We start from the raw sequence: 25,582 nt of genomic DNA on the forward strand, positions 1-25,582 counted from the left end.
TTCCTAACACATCTGCTCGTCTCTTCCTGATGCGTAGGTCCAGCGCAGATCTAGCCGGTCTTCTGCTTGCGGAGATGGCGCGCCCTCTGGGACAAGCCCATACTCATAAGGTACATACGAAGGAGAGAGGGGGGGAGCAGCGAGCCAGTTGCCCAACCCTGGAGGAGATGAGGGAGGGGGAGAGACAGTGGGAACATTGGTAAAAGCGCACTTGTGATGCTATATTACATGTGAAGGCTATTTAAAAACAGGCTACATTCAGACTGCTGATATTCGTAAGATTGATTTTACTCATTGGTTCAAATTGATTCCAGTAATGTGATGGTGACGGCGGTTCAAGGTTGAAATATCAAGTCCCAGTTAGCCCAGAGTCCCGGCCCCAGTGGGGAACATGCTGCGGGGCACTTGAATTGGTGGGCACTTGAATTGACCAAGATTGGGGAAATTCAACGTACGAATGAAAGGAAGGAACGGACGGACGAGAGAATGAACGAACAAGGGACCAAATGACCGAACGAGGGAGCTTTCTTTCTTTCTTTCGTATGTTTTTCGTTGTAGTGTGAACCAAAGTCCTGCCAGAAAACTCAGAGTGCCACACTATAGGTGTGTTTCCACATGAAGGCGCGCATCAGCCCAATTGCTGTTTCACCCGCTTTGTCGAGCTTTTCCATAACAAAGGCCAGGGCCAAACCGGTCTGACCAGGTATAAGTTTTGGGGCCGACCTCTGGCTGTGGCCAAAGCGCGCTAACCCGTGTCTGACATGACGTGAACAGACTGCTGGCATCTGATTGGCAACAAGAGAGTGGACAGCCCTCACTAGTGACACGCAGGTCATTCAGATTTAATATTTCACATCATATCGCTGTGCTAAAATGGGATTTTGCCAATATTAGCATTTAGTCACAGTTAGTGCAGCTTTAGCTGCTGTTACCATAACATTTGCATGCAGCTTACCTTCATAGTTCGTATCTAGCGGTTTCTTTTCTGTTTTATTACATCTTGGCACCTCTGAATATTCTGCAAACCCCACATTTGTTCTCATCACGGCTTACAAAACCTTTAATGACGATCTGTACAGCTTGCTAATCTGTTGCGCCACCCACAACAAATGCAGGTGTGTTGGGTGGAAACTGAAAGTGTGCGAGGTAGAGTCAATACGTGCACGTAGACCGTGCCGTGCTCCCGGCTTATATCAAATCCGGGACCTCTATGATTTAGAAAGATGACCAATAGCTCAATTCAGTGTGTGTTTCTAAGGAACTGCTCTGTTTGCACGCAATTTTGAACGTGACGCATCTCACGTTGTACTATAGAAATATTATCGTTTCACGTATTGGGGCTTAAAACATGCATTTTAGTAAAATAACCTCGGTAAATGATGCTACTGTGGTTTAGGCAATATGAAAACATTTATGTGGGATATGTCAAATTATGATGTTCAGTTCTTCTCAGTAGAAGAGCGACAGGAGGATTTAACTAGGGATGAACAGATACTGGATCGGATATTGATTCCAAATATCAAATGCCAGAATCTGTCTAGCAGGTCAAAGACACATTTTGGCTGTTTGTGGGAAAAACCTAAATGTATCTGGCCTTCACATCTTTAAACATTCTCAGGAAAGAAAATGTTTGCAGGTTAGTTCATTTTCAAAAGTGTTAATAGCAGCCTCATTACAGCCGTGCCCACAACCAAGTGAGGTAGAAGAGAGTCTCTCAACCAGATTTGTTTAGCACTTGTTCCCAACCGTCACCAGCACCATGTGTGTGTTAAGAAGGAAAGCCTTTTTGAACCCCACATTTGAGCGGGACTTTAGACCAGTCCAAAGCCCGGCAGTCTGAAGGTAGCCTGAGAGTACCTAGAGTTACCATGACGGCGTGGGGCAGGTATCCGTTGGTCCTACTCTGCAGCCCCACAGTGTTGATCTCTGCGGACACGTAGCGCTCCGGCGTTGGCTTGTCCAGGGTGGCGCGCCTGATCTTACTCATCTTAGTGGCCACGAAGAACGGCATGACGCTCTGGGAAAAGCAGAACAAAACGGCAGATTAGTTTCAACGCAGAGGATGGGAGTTATTAGCCTCTTCGGTTGAACAGTCTGGAAGCGTAAGTACCTGAACGATGATGCCTTTGCTCTGGTATTCCGCCTGGAGCCCTTGAGAGAAGAAGTCCACAAATGCCTAGAGGATAAAGATTATTTTTGTGAAACTAAAGGTTTGTAAGGTGACAAAGAAATGCAGACAAGAGAAATTCGCATGGACTGACCTGACCACATTTTACCTCATAAATATGACACAATTTGCGATAGAGGGGAAGAGTTTTTGTAAGAAATAGAAAATCTTCAAATGTTGAACCTCATCACATCGTAGAGATTAAATCCACAAATCTGCCACATTAATCTTTTGGCTGAAAGTTCTTACAACAGCTCAATAAATATGTTTTGTCAACACTTTTGAACATCGCCACGAGAAAATAAATGGACCATAGTTTCTTGTGGATTGCCCCAGTAATAACAGATATTGACCATAAACTAAGACAAAAAAAATCTGCAGTTCGACAGTTCCCATTGTTACCACCAAGGAATTCCTGAACCTATCCACAATAAACAAGTTATTAACTAACTAACTAAGTTTATTTGGGACCTACGGTAATCCATTTCTCTCAAAAACGTCGTCACAGACTTAACATTTGTAGAATTCGTTGCTTACTCCTCTCCATTTACAATAATCACTCCAAGGGTTGCTTATGAAACATCTGAAAGTCCCATAGGTATCCATACATTATTGAACCCTAGCCACTAGGGGGTGGTGTTGCAGCAATGTCAGCTCCCCCCATGAGGACCAAAGAGAAGTGCTTTCCTCGCACACTGTCTTTTTTCTATAGAGTTCAATTGGCACCTTATTTGGCTTGACTTTATGTGTTTCTGCCCCTCAGCTAGGCCACGTATCCATTGGGTTTCTTCAAAAATTATTACCGAAACAAAGGCAGATACTTTTTTACTTTTACAGTGCAGTAGCTTGTGATGCAAATGCAGATACAGTGTTTTTTTTCAAGCTTACATTCTAATGTTAAACAGATGTAACCACTTCAGATTATGCTAACTGTCAAAATCTGTCCATTTACCTTGGAGGCGGAGTAGACGGTGAGCAGAGGCACAGGATACATGGCACTGGCAGAGGACAAGTTCAAGATGGCGCCCTTCTTCCTGCAAACACAAGAGTCATGTCGTTCAGCCATTTTTCCCTGATCGTATTTGGAAAGTTTACCACTGATATCCCAAATACCCAAGACCCACAAATGTTAGCAGCCTGAACAGTAGAAAAAAAACATACTGTACATGTACATAGAATCTACATTTATGATATCAAGTTGGTCGACATGTTTGTAAACTATACTTGCCTCTCTACCATCTGGGGAAGCACGATTCGAGTCATCTAGAAAAGAAAAGAAAAGAAAAGAAAAGAAAGAAAATAATGTTAACCCGGAGACAACAGAGTGCTTCTGCTTAGTATATCCACAGAAAGTGAATGCATAGTGTGTATTTTTAATATAAAAAGCCCTATAAGGAAAGAATATTAATGTCGATTTGCCAATTGCAACCTGCAAATCGGACACAATTTTGGCTAAAACATTATTTAGATTTTACTAAGTAATACAATGCAAAACAGAGTTGGTTTTGAAATAATTTTTCAAAGCCGTTTTATTTGCCCGGCCTGCCAAACTACATGCTTTTTCAAAGACATTTCAAAGACATGTAGTCTAGGAGCAAGCGTGATCTCAGCGATTTCCTGGTGGGCGTGCAATTAGAGCAACGCTGGAGTTTTGAAAACAAAGCTTTTGAGGCCAAATTATGACCAAGATGGGAACTTACACATTTGTCTGTGTCTCTGATATCGCACAGTGCATTGGATCTATCATTTACTTTTACAAAGAGATTTCATGTGTTTGAGGAGGATGTAACTTTGCAGGACTCTCAATTTAGTGAAGATGACATGCACATGGGTGTGCACGCACACACACATAACACACGCCGCAGAGCTTAAATATATAGAAATACAGACCGAAATTTGCACCGTCACTTTAGAAATGTACTTTGGTAAATTTCCGTCCTCTTTGGGAAAGGAGCGTCGGCCTAACAGTCATATGCACTTCAATGTGTACATACTGAAAAATCATATAATGCTAAATTGTTTACAGCTTACCTGGCAGACAGAGGTGATGTTGATGTTGATCATCGTGTCTATAAACTGAAATGACATGGAAGCACACATTAGAAAACAAGTCTAATATCACTAACTGACTAAGCATAACGCTTAAGGTAAGCTAAGGTAGCATGAGCACTAGCAGCCTACATAGCTGATCCATGGGACCAAAAGGATAAACTGGGACTTCTATCTTCCTCCACTTGGGCTTTGGTTTAGAGTCGAGACGCAGAAGACGCCCGAGAGTGAGTGTGGGTGAGCAAGAGAGAGGGCGACGGGGAGAGCTGCAGCTCGCTGCAAGGATCAGGAAGTGAAACTAGTGGATATTTTGCTTCAGCTGGTTTGGATCAATTTTGCATTTTAATCAAACAAAGTGTAAGGTGAAGAGGCCTTTTACATTATTATAAAAATATGAGGAAAAAGCAAAATGCCCACTTTTTAAAGGCCCTATACCAGATTACAATGAAACAACTAAATCAAAATGTTACTTGTGTCCAAACTCATTCTGAACATATTTTTCTAGAATCCCAATTCTTAACAGGAACAAGTTTCGGCAACTAACTTGCAGGATTACTTTTCAGGGTCACCTTTACAGACATTTCGTTCTCCTACATAAAAATATATCAGGTATAGGGCATTTAAATAAAAAACAATGCAAAGATTATAATTGTACGTGCAAAATAAGTGTTTGACTTACACTGGTCAGATTGGGAACACTGAGGAAGAACTCTGGGTAGGAGTAGGATATCCCCACATTGTTCACTGTTGAAAGAAAATCAAAAAGTCAATCACTAAAACAACAGTCCCGATCTTTTTTCACTCCTCGTATGCTTTATTTGACAACACGGTACAGGTTTTGGTCTTTAATGTTCATAAGTTACCAAGTAGCTGACAATTGTTTTATACTCTAAAGTCTATGGGAAATATGTATGTGATTTTTACTTTTAATGTGTATAGAGCTGTTGTTGAACTCCATAAGCTCCCACTATGAGGAGGTGTCGTTCCTGTGAGTAACCACCAGGAGGGAGCAGAGGTTTAGTTATGTGGCCAAGACTCCATAGCCTTACCCAACACTCCGATCTCCAGGCCTCTGAGCCCGTCCTCGATGTTGGAGTAGATGTCCAGAGAGCTGAAGTCTGCGGCGATGGTTTTGGTCTGGACGCCATATTTGCTCTCTGAAAAGGAAACACACGAGCCTCGGTCACAGAGTTCAACATGTTATATACAATACAGAAGATGACATTGAAGTTCAAAGCTTATGAAGGGTTTGATTTACTGTCATCCCAAAGTGTAGGGAAAATAATGTAAATTGCAAACAAAGTCACTGAAGCAAGTCTCTGCAAACAATTTATATTAGAAATTCTACCACATTTTTTCAGCCCTTGTTTGATGGGAAAAAGTTTATTGTACTACAGATTTTCTTGAGTACCACTGTTGTACATGTGGTACCCAGAGGAAGTCTACGCAGACACAGGAACATGCAAACTTTACACAGAGAGACCTCGCCAGGCCTGGAAATCAAACCAGGGACCTTCTTCTTATGAAATGTGCACAATAACCACTGTGTCACTTCAGAATAGGCACAAAAGTACAGGAAATTCCAGACTATCGAGCGCACCTGAAGAAATTATAAGCCGCACCGACAACATTTATGAAGATTTTACTTTTCTACACACATAGGCCTGACTGGTCTATAAGCCGCACCTGTCCACGCTGTCACTGTTCCAAGTGCAATAGAAGCGCCATCAGCACTGGAAATACTGGACTTAACTCTTTGTGATTGGTCAAATTTACCAAGAGAAAGGTGGCCTACATGCACATTTACTTTTATTAAGGGGCCTATATCATGCAAAATCAACTTTTTGGAGCTTTTAACCATGTTGTTAAGATATTTCCTTATCAAAAACACCCCCAGAGTGTTTTTTGGCTACATTCACGCAGTTCTGAGCATTTCTCCTGAATCCTGCTCTCTGACGACTGACTTGTGACACTCTGACGTTTTTTTTACGTCATAGTGTCAAACAGGAAGAGCCCGACGTCTGTAATGTAATGCCTAACGGCCTGATTTTAATTTGTAAAACTGCTTTTTCATTATTTCTGCGTGAGAAAGAAAGGAAAAAAGAAAAAGTGGAAGTGCCCGACGCGTCCACGCTGCCCCTGCAGTGAAAACAAACACACCCCCGAGCGCCTGAACAGATATCATGTTTGCACCGAAAGCTGTGAAGAAGGAGCTCTTTCTAACCTACTCTGGCCACCTGTTCTTTTTTATTACCTAACGATAATATCATGGAGAAAATGCGTGTTTGGGTATGGCACTACTAAAATACTGTTTTTCTGTGACTGTCACTTCACTGATGGATGTTTGGTGAACCTTCACCAGAACCAAAGTGGATTAACTCAACCAGTAATGACGGACCGGCCAGAGCGGCGAGTCAGTCAAAACGCTTGCTAGCGTGTGTGTTGCAAATGTCAACTCCTTATAACTGTATTGTGAAGTAACTTCACTTTTTGCTGTGATATATTTTTACTACTGCAAAAGTTGCATCAGCTGTATCAACTCGGGAGAGGGGGCGGAGTTAACTGAATCAAAGCGTTTTATCTTCCAGGTTTGAAAAATACCTCCTTATCACAAAAATGAGTACTCCATAGTGGTAGAGGTACGATATATCATATAAATGACTATACTTTACTTTGGAAAGGCTAAAATAGCATGATACAGATCCTTTAAAGTGTGTTACAAACTTCGATTATATTATTCTTTAAACACACACGTGTTCACTGAAGCTGAAACGCTGCCGCACAGCGACTCCTCCTCGGGAGTTTGGCTGTGTTAAGAACCGCCCTCCTCGGCCTGTTGGCGCTCACAGCCTCAGGAGCTTGGGAGTATTCCGGTGTTCGAAGTTGCTCTGAGCCGGGTTCGTGGTGAATCGCTCGAGTCGAGCATTTGATACCCACACATCACTGGATCCTCCGTAATATTTCAGCAGTGAGAGAATTGAACGCATATATTTTGCATCTGAAGCCACGTTAAAGCGCGGGAGGGAATCCTGCTGCCCCCACTCCAGTGGACAGTAAACACAGCAGACAGAGGTGGAGGAGCTAAGACAGCGATCTATAAATCTTTAAACTGGGAGCACCATTGTATAAGCCGCAAGGTTCAAAGGGCGGGAAAAAAGTAGCAGCCCTTAATCCGAAAATTACGGTAAATCTTTTCAAAGTGTCAGGGGATTATATTTTTGTTTTTTATATCCATTTCCTTCCTAAAAATCCCAATTTCCCCTCATTCCTCTATTAGCGGAATAGTCGCAAATAACAAATAAATTTGTGGCATTAAAAATATAAATTATGGGGCTTTAAAAAGCATTAAACTTGACTTGCGGTCACTTGCATAACCCCTGCTTTTACATTAGAGGCCCAGTTTTCATCCTTCGATCGTACGTTAGCGTCTGCGCGGCTAACAATGCTCCAGTGTGGCGCTCACCCACAGCCTTCGCCACGTCGTCCAGCTTCTCCTGAGAGCGGCTGATGAGCACAATGGAGAAGCCTCTGCGACCCAGCTGCAACACAAAGGACACACAGTTAAAATGTGTTTGCGCTGCATTCAATGGCCTGAAGTCACATGAACATTATTACGGTGTCTCAAAGGTTTTTGCCTCGCGTTAGCTACTTTTACAGAATGAAATCGTCAAGAGAATTACTTATGCTTTTGAGGATACAGCTGTGAGAGCCAAGATTCAACACAAAGATAAATGTTAGGTGCACTTGACTTGATACATTTGAGTATTTCCACCAAGGCACTAAACGAAATGACTGGGCCTCAATATGAACGAATATCTTTATCTGCTTTGTTTCATGAACCATTGCAAAATAGCCCACAAAAAAATTAATTTTACAATTCAAAAAAGTGTGATTTACACAAACAAATGCCTGTTTCTGTTCCATGTAAAGCGATAAATGTTGAAAAGAGAAGTGGTACCTCCTCAGCGTACGCCTTTCCGATCCCGTCCGTGGCTCCAGTCACCACTAGACAAAACACACACAAGGGCATAACAATGAATGTCAATCGTCATAGCATGGAGGGTTAGCTATAATATGGCAGAACAAGGTGACAAACAAATACATACAGTGGGGAAAAAAAGTATTTGGTCAGTTTCACATAGACATTCTATTGGATTTTGGCCAAATACTTCTTTTCCCCACTGTAACAATAGGTATAGAACACACTGCTGGAGGGTTTTAACAACTGAAAATCACATTATTGGTGCTTTGGTCTTAAAATGAAACTGCTTCCTTCAGCAAATATGGCTATCGTCATAATTAACTCACTCATACTAACTCATAATTAATCACTGTTATTATTATTTGCCGGCCCTTGGGCTACAGGTCACACTGCTCCGACAAGAGCAAAGTCTCTGTTCACTTTAGGAACATTTGGATTATTTTTCTGAAATGTTGCATGTGTAACTGTAAGGGCTGTGGCAACTGTGGTAGCTGTTAGCGCTAGCCTTAGCAGCAGATAGCCGCTAGTGGTTAGCAGCATTAGCCTCACAGAGAAATTCGTTTTTAGGACAGAGAAGGTTTTTGTTGCATGGATTTGTTAAGCAAAGTAGTTTAAAAAGACTAGATGCAAGTTAATCATTTCATGCTCACTACTGCCACCTCAGGTCTTATGCGTAACTGCACATTGGACCCGACGGCACTTTGGACCCGAAGTAACAACTTTTTGTTGTTTTTGCAGGACTTTAGATTAGAGGCAAAAACTTGTGGTGAATAGGTCTGAGCTCATTCTACACATTAGGACATGGCTGGAACACGTAGAGGGAGGAAAATACTGTATAGCTGTATAGTCCCTTTAAGGTGAAGAAGTGTCACAGTCAAACATATTTTTTCTCATATAGCATCAGTGCTAACCTTATGTGTTACTGTTAGCATATAGCGTGTGAACCCTAAAAGGACAAGATTTAATAAACTACTGGAATTTCAGCTACGTTGGCATTTTTAAAGGGGCAAGATGCAAGTTTGCCATTTTATACTCACTACTGCCACCTCAGTTCATATGTGTAACGGCACCTTCTATATTAAGCTTGTGCATGACGGCAAATCGGACCCGAATTAACACCTTTTTGAGTGACAGTGCAGGATTTTAGAGGCAGTTGTGGTGAACAGGTCTGAGCTCATTCTACACATTAGGACATTGTTGGAACAAGTAGGGGGAGGAAAATACATAATTTTAACATTTTGAAACTCTGTCTAGTCCCTTTAAGCTTGTTTCCAATATGGCAGAGCATTTTTACATTCCAATGTTGAACAAATGAAAGAAATAAGTCCTGAATCAATCAGCCCCAATAAAGCAACCCCTTCTGCCACAGGATTATATAAAAAGAAATTCAATATCGGCCAGAAGTATCGGTGGTGCACATCAGCATCGACCAAAATCTCCCAAAGTCGGCATCGGGCCTTCGAAAGAACCAAAATCGGTCGACCTCTAATCAATTGTTTTTTACAGTATAGCCCGATATCACAACAGGACTTGCCTCGTATAAACTTCGTAACGTTCATTGTGTCTACTTGTGTTCTAGTATCACTTTTTAGGTTCGTTTTGTCAGACACTAAGGTTAGAGATGTTACCTTTTACCTTTGAAACCTTACCTTACCTGTTTACCTTTAAAACATGTAAAGGTAAAAGATCTTTAACATCTCTAACCTTTGTGTCTGACAAAACGAACCTAAAAAGTGAGGACTTGCCTCACTTGACGGCACAAACATTAGGACAATGAAGCATAACCTCCACCCTTCACTTTCACAGATTACTTTCACATAGCAACAAAACTAGCTGGAGCAGATATCGAACCACCAATCCCGCAGTCGCCCCGATTCATAAAGAAAATGTTAGCGCTCACGATAATTCACACAATGGCCCGTCTAAAAATACCCGAGGAACAGCCTTGAGTAGGAAACTATGCTACACGAACTGCTACTACTTTGCCTGGGCAATTGAGTTTTCAAGGTGAAGCGCAGCTGCAGGAGGCCAAGGTGAGGATGGAGAACAAGGGAGACATAACTGAGCGCGCTCCGGAGGCCCAGCCGTGGCCTGGAACTGCCTGGCACCAACAGCCCCGCACCGCGCTATTTATAGAGATCCCCATTTTTCACAGCGAGCGATTCATCACGGCGGGCTAAATATAAACCCAAATGGATGACAGAGGAGTAAAAACACGTCCCTCGATACTCCGGCTTTGGGTATTTGCGGACGCATTATGTGCTCCGCTTCATCTTTCAAAACTTTGTGTCCCATGTTTGCGCGGAGAAAGTTGGGGTTCTTTTTTTTTTCTTTTTTCCAGCTCGTTTGCTTCTACAGAACACCACAAGTTCAAGTCTGAAGCTCGAGCTATTCCTCAATGGGTTACGTAACGAATGTGTTGGCTAGGGATGGGGCGAATGGGGAAAAACATCTAAATTTAGAGATATAGATTTTAAACTTTTGCTGTAGATTATTACTGGATTCATAATATTAGTTATAAAAATAAATACATGTCATGGATTTAGACATGACTTTTACACAAAGCTATTTATAAACTGCTATGAGATGAGATGATTTTGCGTATAGTATACATCAGTGTCGTTTTTGTCTTTTGGCCCCTGCTGCAGGTGGTGACTTTTCTTCTTTTGGCCTGGCAGTGGATCAAATCATATGATTATCCTAAACGTCTTCATTACCTCGGCCCCGAATCATTTTAAAGAACAGAATGGAATGTATTCTGTGGTAGAAACTGCTCTTTGGCTCTGAAATGGAAAAAGGAGATCATCATGAAGGGTACACTTTTGTCGCGATCCAATACATATCACGATATTGAGGCCCCGATACTTACTACGATGCAATATATAGTATTACAATGCACAAGTATTAAATGTATGATTTTCCTTTATAACAAACAGCACTGTTTTCCCCCAAATTACCTTTGTTAAGGGCGACATCACACACACAATAATAAGCTACTCCCGGGTCCAAACTGTTGAGAGACAAATTGCAATTTATCTGACAAACAACAACTAACAAAAATAAAAGGCCAACAATATTTTTAAACCTAATTAGAATATATCTCCCCATTTCTTCAGGCAAAATGAAGATACAGTGGGGGAAAAAAAGTATTTGGTCAGTTCCCCATAGACTTTCTATTGGATTCATTGGACAAATACTTTTTTTCCCCCCTGTATTTATGCATTTAAAATATATAAATATAAAAATAACATTGTGTATGGAAACAATTATTTGATAATTAATGTCAGAAAAAAAGAATAAATGTAATATTTCTGTGTGATCAGAGCCTTGTCGTCAGCTCTAATTTTATAGCTGGTTAAAATCAGCAAAATCTCATTACAGTGAATGGGCAAAAACCTGGTTTATGGTCGTCCATCAACTCCTTGCATCTTCGTTGAACATCCCTGGCTCGCAGGAGCTGCAGGTGTGGACACGGAGTGCATAATGTGACTTACATCGGCTGTTTCCCAAAGCCTTGGTACCTCGCCTTCTCTTGATCTGATATGGGCGTGGTCAGGCATCTACATCATCACTCACCGCCCAAATGCTGTTCCAATGTTCAAGTCATCTGGAGGTATGTGTCCTCGCTTTGGTTAGCATGTGGCTACTATACCAAAGATACATCAGTGTAGCCTTCCCTGCCTTGCTCAAGCCAAAATGACCCATAATGGACCACGGCTCTTGTAATTAAAGTTAAAGCACTAACATTTCACTTTAAGAAAAAATACAAGCTTTGACTCGTTCATTTTGTAGTTGTTAAAAATATAACTACTTCCACCCCACCAGCCTTCACAATCCCCCCTCCTCACCAGACCCTCCCCTGGATGATTTTTTTTTACATTACATCTTGAGCAGCAGTATCCCTCCCCTGGATGAAACACAGCTTCCTTTTTTAATTTGTGATGTCACTTCCTTTAGCTCTGAAGTGTGTTCCATTAGCAGCTCTTTTTGGACCAAGGCAGGACACTTGAAGGTACTGCCTTCAACACCAAGGCACGGCGAGGTACCTACGCTTTGGGAATCTGTGATTGGCTGATCCACACGCAAAACGAGGAAACTGACAAAAAAAATCCTTCAGTCTCTCTCTTCCAAGTTAATTTTCTTAAATATTATATATATATTGTTCCTATGATTTATTGCTTTTGTGTTTTCACTTTTTATGTTTTGAAATTAAAAAAATCCTAACATGAACGCAGAGGAGCAACAGATAAACTGGAAACGATTTTGCTTTGCGTCATGAAGATGTGGGCGGGGCTGCACGACCATAAACCAGGCTTAAAGTTCTGTTGGACCCGGAGGCGATGACCTCATCACGTAACAATCCCATCAGCACCAAATCTGGTCTTGGCAAACCTATCTTTGAGTCAAAAACATTTGCATATTTTTTCCCCGAGTTGAGTATCAAAAGCATTGCGATACATGTTTTCCAATCCGATATACACGTATCACAACAAAGACATATTGCGATATATTGCAAAAACAATTATCTTTATTCCCCCAGGCTTGTTGGCAGTAAAACAAGCATCATTATAAAAGCACCAAAACTTGATGCAGTTCAGTGAGGGAGAAGAACACGACTATTGTTGCCATAGAGATGGTGAAATCAAATATGTGAAAGGAAAAAAAAAAACGTTATTCAGGATCATCATTATCGTAGCAATATGGTCGCACGCTAAAGTTTATGTGTAAAGTGCAGCAAAGGACAAGAGTGAGAGGGAGAGAGGATAAAGGAGGGAGTAAATGAGAGAGCGAGGAGAGCGGATGACAACAGAAGACGGGGATCCTGGGGCCAGTTAAAAATAGCCGCTCGCTCGCTCGCGCAGGGGCGGGGAGTCTGCGGGGCTCGGCTATTTATAGACTTTTTAAGAATGAAATGTGTTGCAGTCACGAAGCGAAAATCAGCCAAAGCTTTTAGTAGTTTTTGCCCGTTCCGTTTCCAGCCCAGTGCGTGTTCGGTTTATTTTGGGCAGGTCTTTTTTTTTTCTTTCTTTTTTTCCGGTGAATGTGGGTCACAGCTCCATCTAAAGGACACGCACTATGGACATGACATTTTGGAAGACGTTCCTGCTATTGTTACGATGACTGATGCGGAAGGCGCATACGGCTGGTAGCGATGAGCAGGAGTCACGAGCGCGAGAGCCTTTATCAATCTGTGAATGGGGACTTTTGATGGAAAATGCCTCCGATGATTAGTTTATCCAAATAAAAATAGCAGCGAAAAAGTACCAAAACAAAACTCAAGCACGATGTGGAAAAGCAATACGTAAGATGTCCCCAGTTATTCGGGCGCCAATTAGGATGAGCAATCAAATCGCTGCTTTGGTCAATCTCAATCATCGTCATGGAACTTTATAATAATGAACGTGACAATGGAAGATTTTTGTGGGGGGCCGGGACTTACTTAATTCCGATTAATTCATTACATGAGGTTTAAAGGGATATTTCAGGATTTTTGACATAGGGGCTCAATTCCTAGTTATCCAGAGTGTTGTTGATGTCTGGAGATATTGTCTTCTTAAATTCATGCAGTTCTTATATTTGAAGAGCTTCGTGGCGCTAGGCTAGTGCATGTCTATGGTATCAGCTAGCCTGCATTAAAAAGAGTCTGACCCGCTCCACAGTGCACCTGAGGTAAATCACTTATACCACCAGACTAACCATATAAATGTGTCGATAGAATCATTTTAACCATTTTCCATTTAAAATAACTTATATTGGAGCAGCATCAGCTTTGTGGTTTTAAGATAACGCAGCGGTGGAGTGATCTGCGAGAAAATAATCCCTCAAAATGCGGTAATTCATGTGATACAAGGTCATTTATATGTGAAAAATTATTCTACTAACACAGAAATGTATATGGTCAGTCTGACATTATAAGTGATTTAGCTCTGGTGCACTGTGGAGCGGGACAGACTGTTTTTAATGCAGGCTAGCTGATACCATTGACATGCACTAGCCTAAGACTAGCCTAGCACCACTAAACTCTTCAAATATAAGAACTGCATGAATTTAAGAAAAAAATATCTCCAGACATAAACAACACTCTGGATAACTAGTAAATAAGCCCCTATGTCAAAAATCCTGAAATATCCCTTTAATGCGATTACAAATATTAATTGAAATGAATCACACTTTACATCAGAGGCACAGACACTTCTTCAGTTTCCTTTTTCCTGCAAACACGGCGTCAAGCCAAAAACAATCTTACTGTCAGACTTGTTTATTCACACATTTAACATAATCCTATCTAAAAAAGATCCAAAATAAATAAAACTGCTATTGTCTTTGAAGTGTCTGAAATGATCACACAAGCGTCACATCTCCAAGAAAATAAGTTAAAATGTAGGAAAATACAAAGAAGCGTCTGAAATATGCCTCGAAAAACAAATACAAGCCCAAAGAAATGATGCTTAAGTTAATTACAAAGGCCATAATTATAATGTATATGTATATAATTATTTGTATAAAAGGCGTGTCCAAGTTCATGAATCATCTACATGTATTTATTTGTATTGTGAAATAATAAAATCGAATCGAAAATCGAGATCAATCAATATGTGACAATATATCAAATTTGCTATATATCGCGATATTTTGTGGCCCGATATCAATACGTATAATGCTGATATCCAAATGTGGGACGATATTGTGCATATTTATTAGGGCTGGGCCGATACACTTCTGTCGCAATACAATACAACTTTCAGCCACAAACATTTGGACTTTTGACTGATTTGAGGACCGAAAGTATTCATGGTTTCCGATACGATACATGCATCACAACTTCAATGTATTGCTATATTTGATCTCAGCTCTTATTTTGATGAGGCTGAAATGCTCTTTGCTTTCCCAGTCAATAGTGGCCAAGAACACAGACAGGACAGTAGATGGCAGCACTACAACTGTAAACCCTTCCAAATACAGTCACACAAATACATTCGTTTTATAGTATTTCTAAATACAATGAACTTCATTTATTACAGTGGTTTCTTTTGTATTTAAGTGTATGAAGTGATCTGCCACTGGCCCCAGATCAAGATCAACTGGTCTAATGTCTGAGTGAGGTATAATTTATCTATTTATTTATTTAATAAAAAGTGGAACAATGAACATGAAAACAAATGTAAATCATGAATAATATATGGCGCATGTAGTCGTGTGTTTCGATCTGTGCAATGTATACATCGTGGCAGAATCAGCATCGTGAGATCTTAGCGAGTCCCGAGTGCGAAAACTATATTATTTTAAAAGAGAAAATAAAGAAACCTGCAAGGGCAGGACGTTTCACCTGCAAACAGGGACATGGTCGTCCATTTACGGTTATTTAAAGGCACACTGTGTAACATTTAGGACTATACTGTTGCTATTTTTGTAGTGGGTAATCAAAGAATGGATTTGGTCGAAGACCTAACCTGTTTAAAGGGACTATACAGCGTTTAAAAATGTTAAAACTAAGTAAATTCCTCCCCCTACATGTTCCAGCCATGTCCTAATGTGTAGAATGAGCTCAGACCTGTTCACCACAACTGCCTCTAAAATCCTGCACTGTCACTCAAAAAGTTGTTACTTCAGGTCTGAAGTGCCTGCATGAGCTTAATATAGAACCTGCAGTTACACACAAGACCTGAGGTGGCAGTAGTGAGTATAAAATGGCCAACTTGCATCTAGTCTCTTTAAATCTCAAATTCTGACTTTAGTCACATCTCCATGGAGACGAGCTGGAGAGCTGAGCCGCTTAGAGCAAAAGCACACGTTTGTTTGTACATTTATGAGGAACTGTTCAATGATGAAAATATCTGTTGTTAAATAAATGCTTGTATTTCAATATTATTTGGGTACAATGTTACGTGGTGTGGCTTTAAAGGAGTAAAAACATTGCATGCATTTTTAATATAGCCTGGAGCACCCTCTGCAGGCAGTAATGGGACAAGTAATAAGACAGTCAATTCTAGCTTTCATTTTTGTCCTAAAGCCGTGTTGACAAGTTAATGGCGCCTTGATGAACACATTTTGGGGGTTATTTATCAAGACAGGTGCTAAATGGCGAATGCAAACTGGATAAAAAGCACATACCCTTTTCTGGCCATGTAGCATCTAATTTACTTAACTTGGCTGTATAACGGTGTAAGTGACACGTCTGATACGTAAATGAGAAGGGTTGGGTACCGTTCGTTTTTTTTCGATACCACTACTTTAACGATACCTGCTTTTCGGTACCGGTGCCTTAACGGTACTTTTTTCGATACCTATGTTAATTTAATTGAGTTAAAATAATGTGCATAAAAAGTATTGTTCAGGAAAACAAACAGCACAGCGGCACAAACACGGCACATCAGAAAACAGGCCGCAGCAGCGTCACCTGTAACTTCATGTTTTGAGCAGAATTCCCACTAAAGCAGTGATAAAAAGAGAGAAAGGACATTTTTTACCTTCTGAGCTGAAGGAACAGACCAGATCCACATCAGGCACCGTTTTCTTTCAGATAAACTTTTCTAAACACACTGCGCTGTTCGACAATGAAAGCGCATACGTCAAAGATCTGTTACATATTGAGAGCGCTCACTCTGTCACTAAAAATGCACCAAAACTGTTCCAAAAATGGCTAATGCAGAGTGAGTGCTCACCTTTTCCAGAAACCATGTTTGATCCCAAATGCTCCGGTGCAGCTGGAGTTGTAAACAACAGCAGTAACTTCAGGCTCTGCGGGGCTAAAGCTAAAGGTAAAGCCCATGTGTTTCTTGTTGTCACTGCTTTTCTCTTTGTCTAAGAGCTCTAGTTTCTTATTCAGTCCTGGTTTAGTCCTGGTTTTTAACCAATTTACTGTAAGTCCTGGTTTAGTCCCGGTTTAGTCCTGGCTCAGACCGCGGCTCTGCCATCTCTGATAATGACTGAAGTGTGAGTAAGTTACAGCTTTGCTTCTGCATTTGCGCTGAAGCTGCTCATGAGTTCAGGCTTTTTTAGACTCACTGCGGATCATTCATTGACGTTTGGAGAGAAAAAGTACAGAAAATTAGACCTGAAAAAAATAAGTTTTTCCATACCGCCCCCAGAGCTTTTCGGTCCGTACCAAGTAGGTACCGTTTAAACGGTACCCAGCCCTATAAATGAGAGAATGCTGAGTGAGTAAACGACTTTTGTTTTGCATGTGAGCAAACGCCTGGTAAATGACCTCTATTGAGCTCTGAGCTGCCCACAGGTCCAGGGATGGATTAGCAATAAAAATGCAGGTGGCAGTTCCGGATTCTATCCGTTACATAATAAAATGCAGGGACGATAATCAATTTTGGAAAATCATGACTGAGACTCAACTTTTGTACAGTTTAGGTTCAAATGAGCATCAGGAAAAGCGCTGTATACTGCATGACTAGTGCATTGTATCTTTTATGGGGGAAATGTGTAAATCTCACTCAGATGGAAGGCCTGAGTGATTTTGGGATATTGTGGCTTCTTGCGATATGAATATTTGGTCCTTCATACTAAAATCGGTTGAAATTAAGTTGAAATTAGTAATAAATATTACTTGGTTCAAACAGTTCATTGCAGCTGTTCTAAGCCCTAAACTTTACTGTACAGATGTCCTCTTTGCACTCCAGCCCAGAGGATACTGATGTAATCCTGAATGGCCCCGCGCGTTACATAACCAGAGCATGCGCGTTCCTTCACACGACTGAAGACAAACTTTGTGAATGAGATCGTGCTTCGCCTCTGTGCATATCTGACAACACTTTGCATGTGCGCTCCAAAAATAGCGCTGCTCACACGAGTGCGTATATATAGTAACAGAGCGATCAAAGGCACAGCTCTTTCTCAGACGCAAACAAAGGCAGCCGCCATTGCCAGATCGCATGAGAGGAGCACAGGCAAATGAGCGGATTGGTAAAATTAGCTACATTGAGAAGTTTAAAATCAATGAGCAAGTGAATGAAAACAGTGAGGCCTGTAGAAACCCAGTGAGCCCCACAGAACACGGCTCATTATACACAATCGAAAACACGTGGTAGGGCTGCTCGATTATTGAAAAAATAATAATCACGATTATTTTTGTCATAATTGAAATCACGATTATTCAAACGATTATTTGTTGCCTTTAAAAAAAAGTATATCTTTATTTTATTTATTTATTAATCAAAACACTGTGATGATGTTTTATGTTTTCTGGACAGTCATAAAAGTGCAAATGATTTCAAGTACGCCTTGATTGAAGAGAGGTCCCTGTTTCACACCTGCCCCCTGCTGGCCAGCCCTCACACCTGCGCAAGCAAACTAAGCAGATGTTTTTATGTCAGGCAAAAGCATGAGCCACGGCAACTGAAAAGCAAAGGGAAAATAATCCCAGCGGCCTGAAATAACGCAAGTCTGCTTTGCAAAAAAAAAAAAAGAAAACAATTATAATAATAATAAAAAATAATAATAATAATTAGCGATTTTTTGCGATTATGCTAATTTTGTAATCGTTTACTGTTGTAATCGAAATCGTAATCGAATTTCGATTAATTGCACAGCCCTAACACGTGGGCCCTTTGAATTACCAACTCAATTCAGCCAAAGGTCATATAAACCGGGGTTGGTCCAATGTAGGGCTGGGTATCGTTAAATTTTACGTAAAATTTACAATATTGGATCAAGAATTGTGTGTAAAATTGGGGAATCCTTTTGGAAAGAATGGGAAAGGGTGGGTGGGTGGGGGGGGGGGATTGGGAGAAATTGACTGGATGCAAGTTTGTCATTTTATACTCACTACTGCCACCTCTGGTCTTATGTGTAACTATAGCTTCAATATTAAGCTAGTGCATGACGGCACTTCGGACCCGAATTATCAGCTTTTTGAGTGACAGTGCAGGATTTTAGAGGCAGTTGTGGTAAACAGGTCTGGGCTCATTCTACACATTAGGACATGGCTGGAACATGTTGGGGGAGGAAAATACAAACTTTTTTTTTCATACTTGCTTTCGCTTAACGGTGCCCAGCCCTGGTCCCATTCTTGGCATTGGTAAGTACCTAAACTCCAAACCTATCCAATACCAAATGTCTTTTTTGGGCTATGCAGATTTGCCTACATAGAATCAAGCAACTTAACAGTGCATAGACTGTGCGACGCCCTCCTGGGGACCCCCTCCACCTATGGGCGGGGGTCATGTTTGTGCTCATCAGTAACTTAAAGTTTAGGGCTTGGACAATATATGGTTTTGCAGTATATCACAACTGATCTTTGCCGCCCTGATATGTTACACTGATGCTGCTGTTCTCCATTGATTTACTGCCAATAATACAAAGGGTCTTTTTGCCAGAAGAGAATCCTTGTCCATTCTAAACAAAAATTAGATCAATACAAACTGTTGCACACTGTCAAATTAATGGGAATAAAATACATTTTTTGTGGTTGTTTTTCACAGTGGCTAAAAATAGAGCACCGCAAAGCACCATGGGATCTTGTACATGATGTAGAGCGAACCAAACAAGCGCTCATTTAGCATGAATGGCTATGGTGTGAGTCTCTTCGATAGTCAGTCTTCTAAAGTTTTCTGCAACAAAACATGTTCAAACACCAAGGAACTGCTGTTGGGGCTTGTGCAAATCGAACTCTAGATATCCAGACCCGTCACCAGAGGGAATTTTTTAAAGTCTGATTTCCAAAGGCTGGTAAGATCTGCAACAACATGACACAATTGGAAAGAGAATGGGCCAAACAAACAACCAACAAGGCAAAGCGATGGCAAGATTTATGTGGACGAGCGACTTTCAACATGTGGAGCAGATAAAGGGAAGCTGGTACATTTGCTCTCTGAATTTTATCGGTGGGAAAGGTCCTACGTCCGAGAATGACGAGCCGATACTAGCAGTTAATATGAACCAAATGTGCCATCCCTGTCATTTAAACCTCTCCAGACATGTTTTGAAATGAACTGCTATTATTGCCAAGTCCAATGCAGGGTTTCAAATGTGCATCGAACAAATCTTGATTTACTGTAGGAAATCTAATTGCTAAGCTGCACGCATCAGAAATGAATCAACGAACAAGACAAACGACAGCCTTTGCCTAATGTTTGGGCTCGACTGTTTTGTGGTTTAACCAGAACATCCATTCATCCATTTTCTTCCACTTTATCTGGGGCCGGGTCACGGAGGCAGGAATCCATACACACCTCCTCCAGCTGTTTTGGGGGTAACCGAGGCGACACAAGGCCACAGAGACGTGGTCCTCCTCTAGGGCTGCAACTAACGATTATTTTGGTAATCGATTAATCGACCGATTATTTTTACGATTAATCGATTAATCGCTTGGCTGTGAAAGGTGCATGGAAATTGTATTTTTTCAATTTTTTTTATCACATAGAGCTAAAGCGACGCTGCTTGAGGACATGTGGATGGAGTAAACTTAAAGTAAACATTTGTACAAGGCTGTTTGTGTTAATTCTGCTTTCTGATTGGACGAGACAAAGACAGATATTTATGAAATTTACAATGTACAAAACACTGCAGACCCTCACTTTAAAAACAAAGTAGGTTTTCATCCACATTACATAATTTTCATGTCTTTTTAGCTCTACTTTAGTCTGTCTTTACTAGAAAACGATTAATCGATTACTGGAATAGTTGACAACTATTTTAGTAATCGATTAGTTGTCGATTAATCGATTAGTTGTTTCAGCCCTATCCTCCTCCCAACAGGACATGCCTGGAACACCACCTGAGGGAGGCGACCAGGAGGCTTCCGAAACAGACGCCCGAGCCACCTCAGCTGCTCCTCTCGACGTGAGGGAGCAGCGACTCTACTCCAAGCTCCTCCTGGGTAACCGAGCTCCTCACCCGACCTCGAAGGGTGCGCCCAGCCACCCTGCGAAGGAAACTCATTCCAGCCGCCTGTATCCACAATCTTGTCCTTTTGGTCATTACCCAGATCTTAAGACCATAGGTGAGGGTGGAGCGAAAGATCTATCGGTAAATCAAGAGCTTTGCCAGAACACCAGAACACACCCGCTTAATTCAGCTCTTCTTTACTCAACTTTAACTTGGATTTTGCATGTACACTTTGACCAGTTGCTCCCTATGTATAGAAGAAGAAGAAGAAGAAGATCTTTATTTATATAGCGCCTTTCACAGACATATAGTCACAAAGCGCTTTACATGAGACAGTCGCTTTACATGAGACAGTTGTACATTCACTCCATACTCGGTGGTGGAAAGCTATGTTTGTAGCTTCAGTTTCCCCTGGGGGAGACTGTCAGAAGCGCTTTCGCGACTACACACGTCTGCGCCAACGGACCCTCTGACCACCACCATTCACTCACACACACACACACATCATTCATCCTGGCCTATTGTGCATGTTTTTAGTGGTAGGGGAAACCGGAGTGCCCGGAGGAAACCTACGCAGACACGGGGAGAACATGCAAACTCCACACAGAAAGGCCCCGTCCCTGGTGGGAATCGAACCCGGACCTTCTAGCTGTGAAGCGAGAGCACTAACCGCTGCGCTACCGTGCCGCCCAATAGATATAGAACAACATTAGGTTAAATATTGATTCCGCTAATAGTTTTTTTTCATTTTCACAGTAGGGCTGTGCAAATAATCGAAATTGTAATCCAATTTCGATTATTACACTAAATGATTACAAAATTAGCATAATTGGGGAAAAAGATGATATATATATATATTTTTTTTTTTTTTTTTTAATGTAATTTTTCTTTTCTTTTTTTGCTAAGCAGACTTGCATTATTTCATGGCGCTGGGATTATTTTCCCTTCGCCGTGGCTCATGCTTTTGCCTGACAAAAAAACAAATAGCTCTGCGTGATGATGTCATCAGGCCACGCAGGTGTGAGGGCTGGCCAGCAGGGGGCAGGTGTGAAGACCTCTCCTTAATCGGGGCATACTTGAAAACACTTGTACTTGTATGACTGTTCAGAAAACAGAAAATATTCAGCATAGTTTTTTTAATTAATAAATATATAAATGAAATAAAGATTTTTTATTTAAAGGAATAGTTCACCATTTTTCCATCCTGAGCTTAGACGAGTTGATGCGTACCTGTCTGGTCTTTGTGCGTGCCCTCACTCGCGCAAAATGATTTAAGATGTTGGTGGCATTTGGACTCTACCAATGTATTCCAATAGCTCCAAACGGGGTGAAGTTGGAAGCTACTATGCTCTTCCACAGGCACAGACACAGACCAGACAGGTACGTATCAGCTCGTCTCAGCTCAGGTAAGAACATATCTCAGTATGGAAAAACTGTGTGCCGTCAGTCATGCAAAAAGACCAAAGATGTTTTTAGCATTGGCCTCTCCCAGTATATTCCTATAGCTCCAAATGGGGTGAAGTTAGAAGCGGCCACACTCTTCTATGGGCACGCTCAAAGACCAGACAGGTACGTATAAACTCGTCTAAGCTCAGGTAAGAACATATCTCAGTATGGAAAAACTGAACTATTCCTTTAAAGGCAACAAATAATTGTTTGATTTAATCGTGATTTCAATTATGACAAAAATAACCGTGATTATTACTTTTTCAATAATCGAGCAGCCCTATTTCACAGGTTTTTTTTTTTCAAGAGTATTTTTCATCTCAGTCATATTTTCATTGCCACACACGCAAAGGCTTTGAACGCACCACGCTCCAGCACGGCCGCACTCTGACCCGGAGTCCAGAGTCCCCTGCAGCAGGCGGAGGAGCGGACAGATGGACAGTGGACAAAGGCTCGGGTGATCAGCCCGTAATCTCCTCATAAGATTTACAACACCTCCCATCCAACTAGATAACCCCGAGAGCAACGTACAAGTAAAAATATCTAAAAAGCTGTCAGTTTGCAAAAGTAGAATAATCTACTCATTTAGTTACTGATTTAACCATTTTCAGGAGTATTCATAGCCTCTAAAACAAGCTTAACTGTCAGTTTGTATTATCGAGAAGAAATAAAGGGGGGCAAATAATCTATTCTAAAGGGCAGGATTTGGCCCGTGGTATGAATCCTAAATAGCAAAACAAAATAAGTACTTAAAGAGGACATATGCAAAATTAACTTGTTTTGAGCTTTGAAACATGTTAGACTGTTGTTGGACAGACCTGTAGTAGTATTTTTCTACATACAGCTGCTTCTTCTTCTACGGTGTCAGCGCTTCGTACTGTCCTTCCTGGATACATTGTTATAACCCCAAACTGTCCACCACATAATAAAAGTCCATAATCCAACATTAAACCATGTAGAGTTTGGGAGTTGTTTTTTTAATACTTTTGTCCTACAGCTGCCAGTTGGGGGGAGCCCCAGACAAGTCTTGACCATCTTTTTATATTGTTGCAATTTTGTTCTTACAGAGACATTATTTTCAAATTATTAAACGGAAAATAGTTCGGGTCAAGTTTAGGGTCAGGGGATAGGGTTATGATTAGGGTTGGGAACGGCAAATGTGATGCAAGTTGTGTCTCACTCACACAGATCTTACACAAAGTTTTAGAAACTAGAAGGTCTTGGCTTTCAAATGAGGTATCACACTAACATATAGGCTGTGAACTCTCCTGTCGATACGCTTTGAGATTTGGATGTGCATAATTGCTAACTCTAACTCTAAACCTAACCCTAAACTGACAGATAACAGGTTAAGTATATTTTTAGTTCCCATATAAGTCTGTCACGATAACAAAATTCGAAGTTTGATATATTGTGGCAAGAAAATATAGCGATAAACAATAATAATGAAGACCTTTTGATGCCACAGTAATTATGCCACTAATTCTTAAACTTAAAATCACATTAAAATACTTAATCTTAAAATATCCCATAACATGACAAAAGGGGAAAATTATAAGTGTCACATTAGAAAATATAAAAATAAATATAAATATTGAGCCTGTTTAGTGACTGATCAGTGGATACAGCCTAATAATTATCGTGCTCTAGACCCATATGAATGATATGCAGTATTGGGGAGAAAACTTTGTGATTGTATTTAATTACAGAACACTGAATACTTAAAATGTATTTTGTAATGTATTTTGTTACTTTGTCCAATCAGAGAATTGTATTCAGAATACTTACGTTGATTTGCATTATATTTATGTGCAAATACAATCATTGTGTATAATTACAAACATAGAACGCCTGATATAAACATACAGTTTTTACAAAGAGTCCCAAGACTTAGGGACTCCTGGCAAATTCACGCACGTGTATTTTGTGTAACTGTGGCATAAGGCGTTTTTTATTTTCTAATACTTTCAAATGAAAGTGTAACTGTACCAGAATACAGTAACAAAAGTGTGTTTGCTCCAGTTCAGCTTTAGCCTCATTTGAAATAGGGCGGAACGATATGGACAAAATTTCATATCTCAATATTCATGCCAGATTTCTTGATATCGATACGATATAACTATGGGTTAGATGAAAACCACAAAAGAGTGCAGTTTTATTGATGGAAATGTACATCGTTTATATTTGTTTTTTCGATTTTAATATTTTTTATGTTCATATCATGATATACGATAACAATATAATTTGCTTTGGCGATATTGACATCTTGAATGTTCATATCTCAATATCGATACAATAACGATACATCTTTCAGCCCTAATTTGAAAGCTAACCCTATGCCTATAAAGCTTTTTCCTCGTGTTGTTTTTGTTGCTCTTTCGTCCCATTTCCCCCCCCAATTTCCATCGCTTTTTGTCACTTTTTCTGTTGCTGTTTTGTGGCTTTATTGTTGCGTTTTCGTCACACATTTCAGTAAGTTTTCTGTCACTATATTGACACTTTTTTCAAGAAGCTTTTAGATTTGAGTAAAGCCAAACTGGAGAAAATGGGTGGGGGTTAAGAGGTTAAAATAGTATTATGTAGCCTATGTATTTAGTTACTCCCCAACACTGACAATATGTCCAGGACCACCTCTGAACCAATGACTCAATACATAGTTAGAATAGATGTAAAGTTTTGAGTAGGAACTATAAAGAAAGCTGTGTAATAAAAACTCGCTCCCTGTCCCCCTGCCGCATGCACGCACGGCTCCCGTACCTGCCCACTGGCCCAGCTTGGCGGGGGAAACGAGGCGCCCGTTGCCCAGGAGCCACACTCTCACTCCGGTCAGCAGCCGGTAAACCGCGCACACGGACAGCCAGGCCGCGGTCGCAGCTCCCAGCCAGAAGAGGGGAGCCTCCACGGCCTTCATCGCGGACTCTACCCCGGACGGCATGCTCTCTCGGCGGGCTCTCCGGCAGTCTGCGGGGGGTGCGGGTGCAGGACGGAACCGCTGTGGAGGTTATCGGGCTCAGAAATGCAGAATGAGGAGGCGCAGGTGGGTCAAAGTGGATCAGGGCTGGACTTCCGCGTTCGCTCTTCCGCATTGTGACGTTCCTGCG

The 25,582-nt window shown here is 41.0% G+C and overlaps 1 protein-coding gene across 1 annotated transcript; it reads right to left on the reverse strand.

Moving 5' to 3' along the window:
• Positions 1-7: 7 nt before the first annotated feature.
• hsd17b12b (hydroxysteroid (17-beta) dehydrogenase 12b) lies at positions 8-25,582 on the reverse strand. The gene is made up of 11 exons (XM_079554751.1): positions 25,239-25,582; positions 8,175-8,221; positions 7,680-7,755; positions 5,266-5,373; positions 4,896-4,960; positions 4,199-4,243; positions 3,392-3,430; positions 3,120-3,197; positions 2,111-2,176; positions 1,868-2,017; positions 8-158 (listed from the first exon to the last, which is right to left on the reverse strand). Exons 1-11 carry the CDS (start codon positions 25,414-25,416, stop codon positions 51-53), a joined length of 960 nt encoding a protein of 319 aa, XP_079410877.1. The 5' UTR covers positions 25,417-25,582; the 3' UTR covers positions 8-50.

The sequence above is a fragment of the Gobius niger genome (assembly GCF_951799975.1).
Source record: "Gobius niger genome assembly, chromosome: 4".
Classification (NCBI taxonomy): domain Eukaryota; kingdom Metazoa; phylum Chordata; class Actinopteri; order Gobiiformes; family Gobiidae; genus Gobius; species Gobius niger.

Excerpts from the sequence above, each read along its gene's own strand:
- hsd17b12b (XM_079554751.1), bottom strand. The coding sequence starts at position 25,416 with ATGCCGTCCGGGGTAGAGTCCGCGATGAAGGCCGTGGAGGCTCCCCTC. Across the intron at positions 4,244-4,895 it reads GTGTTCCCAATCTGACCAGT|TTTATAGACACGATGATCAA; the intron begins GTAAGTCAAACA and ends ATGTCATTTCAG. Across the intron at positions 2,177-3,119 it reads CCGTCTACTCCGCCTCCAAG|GCATTTGTGGACTTCTTCTC; the intron begins GTAAATGGACAG and ends TTTATCCTCTAG.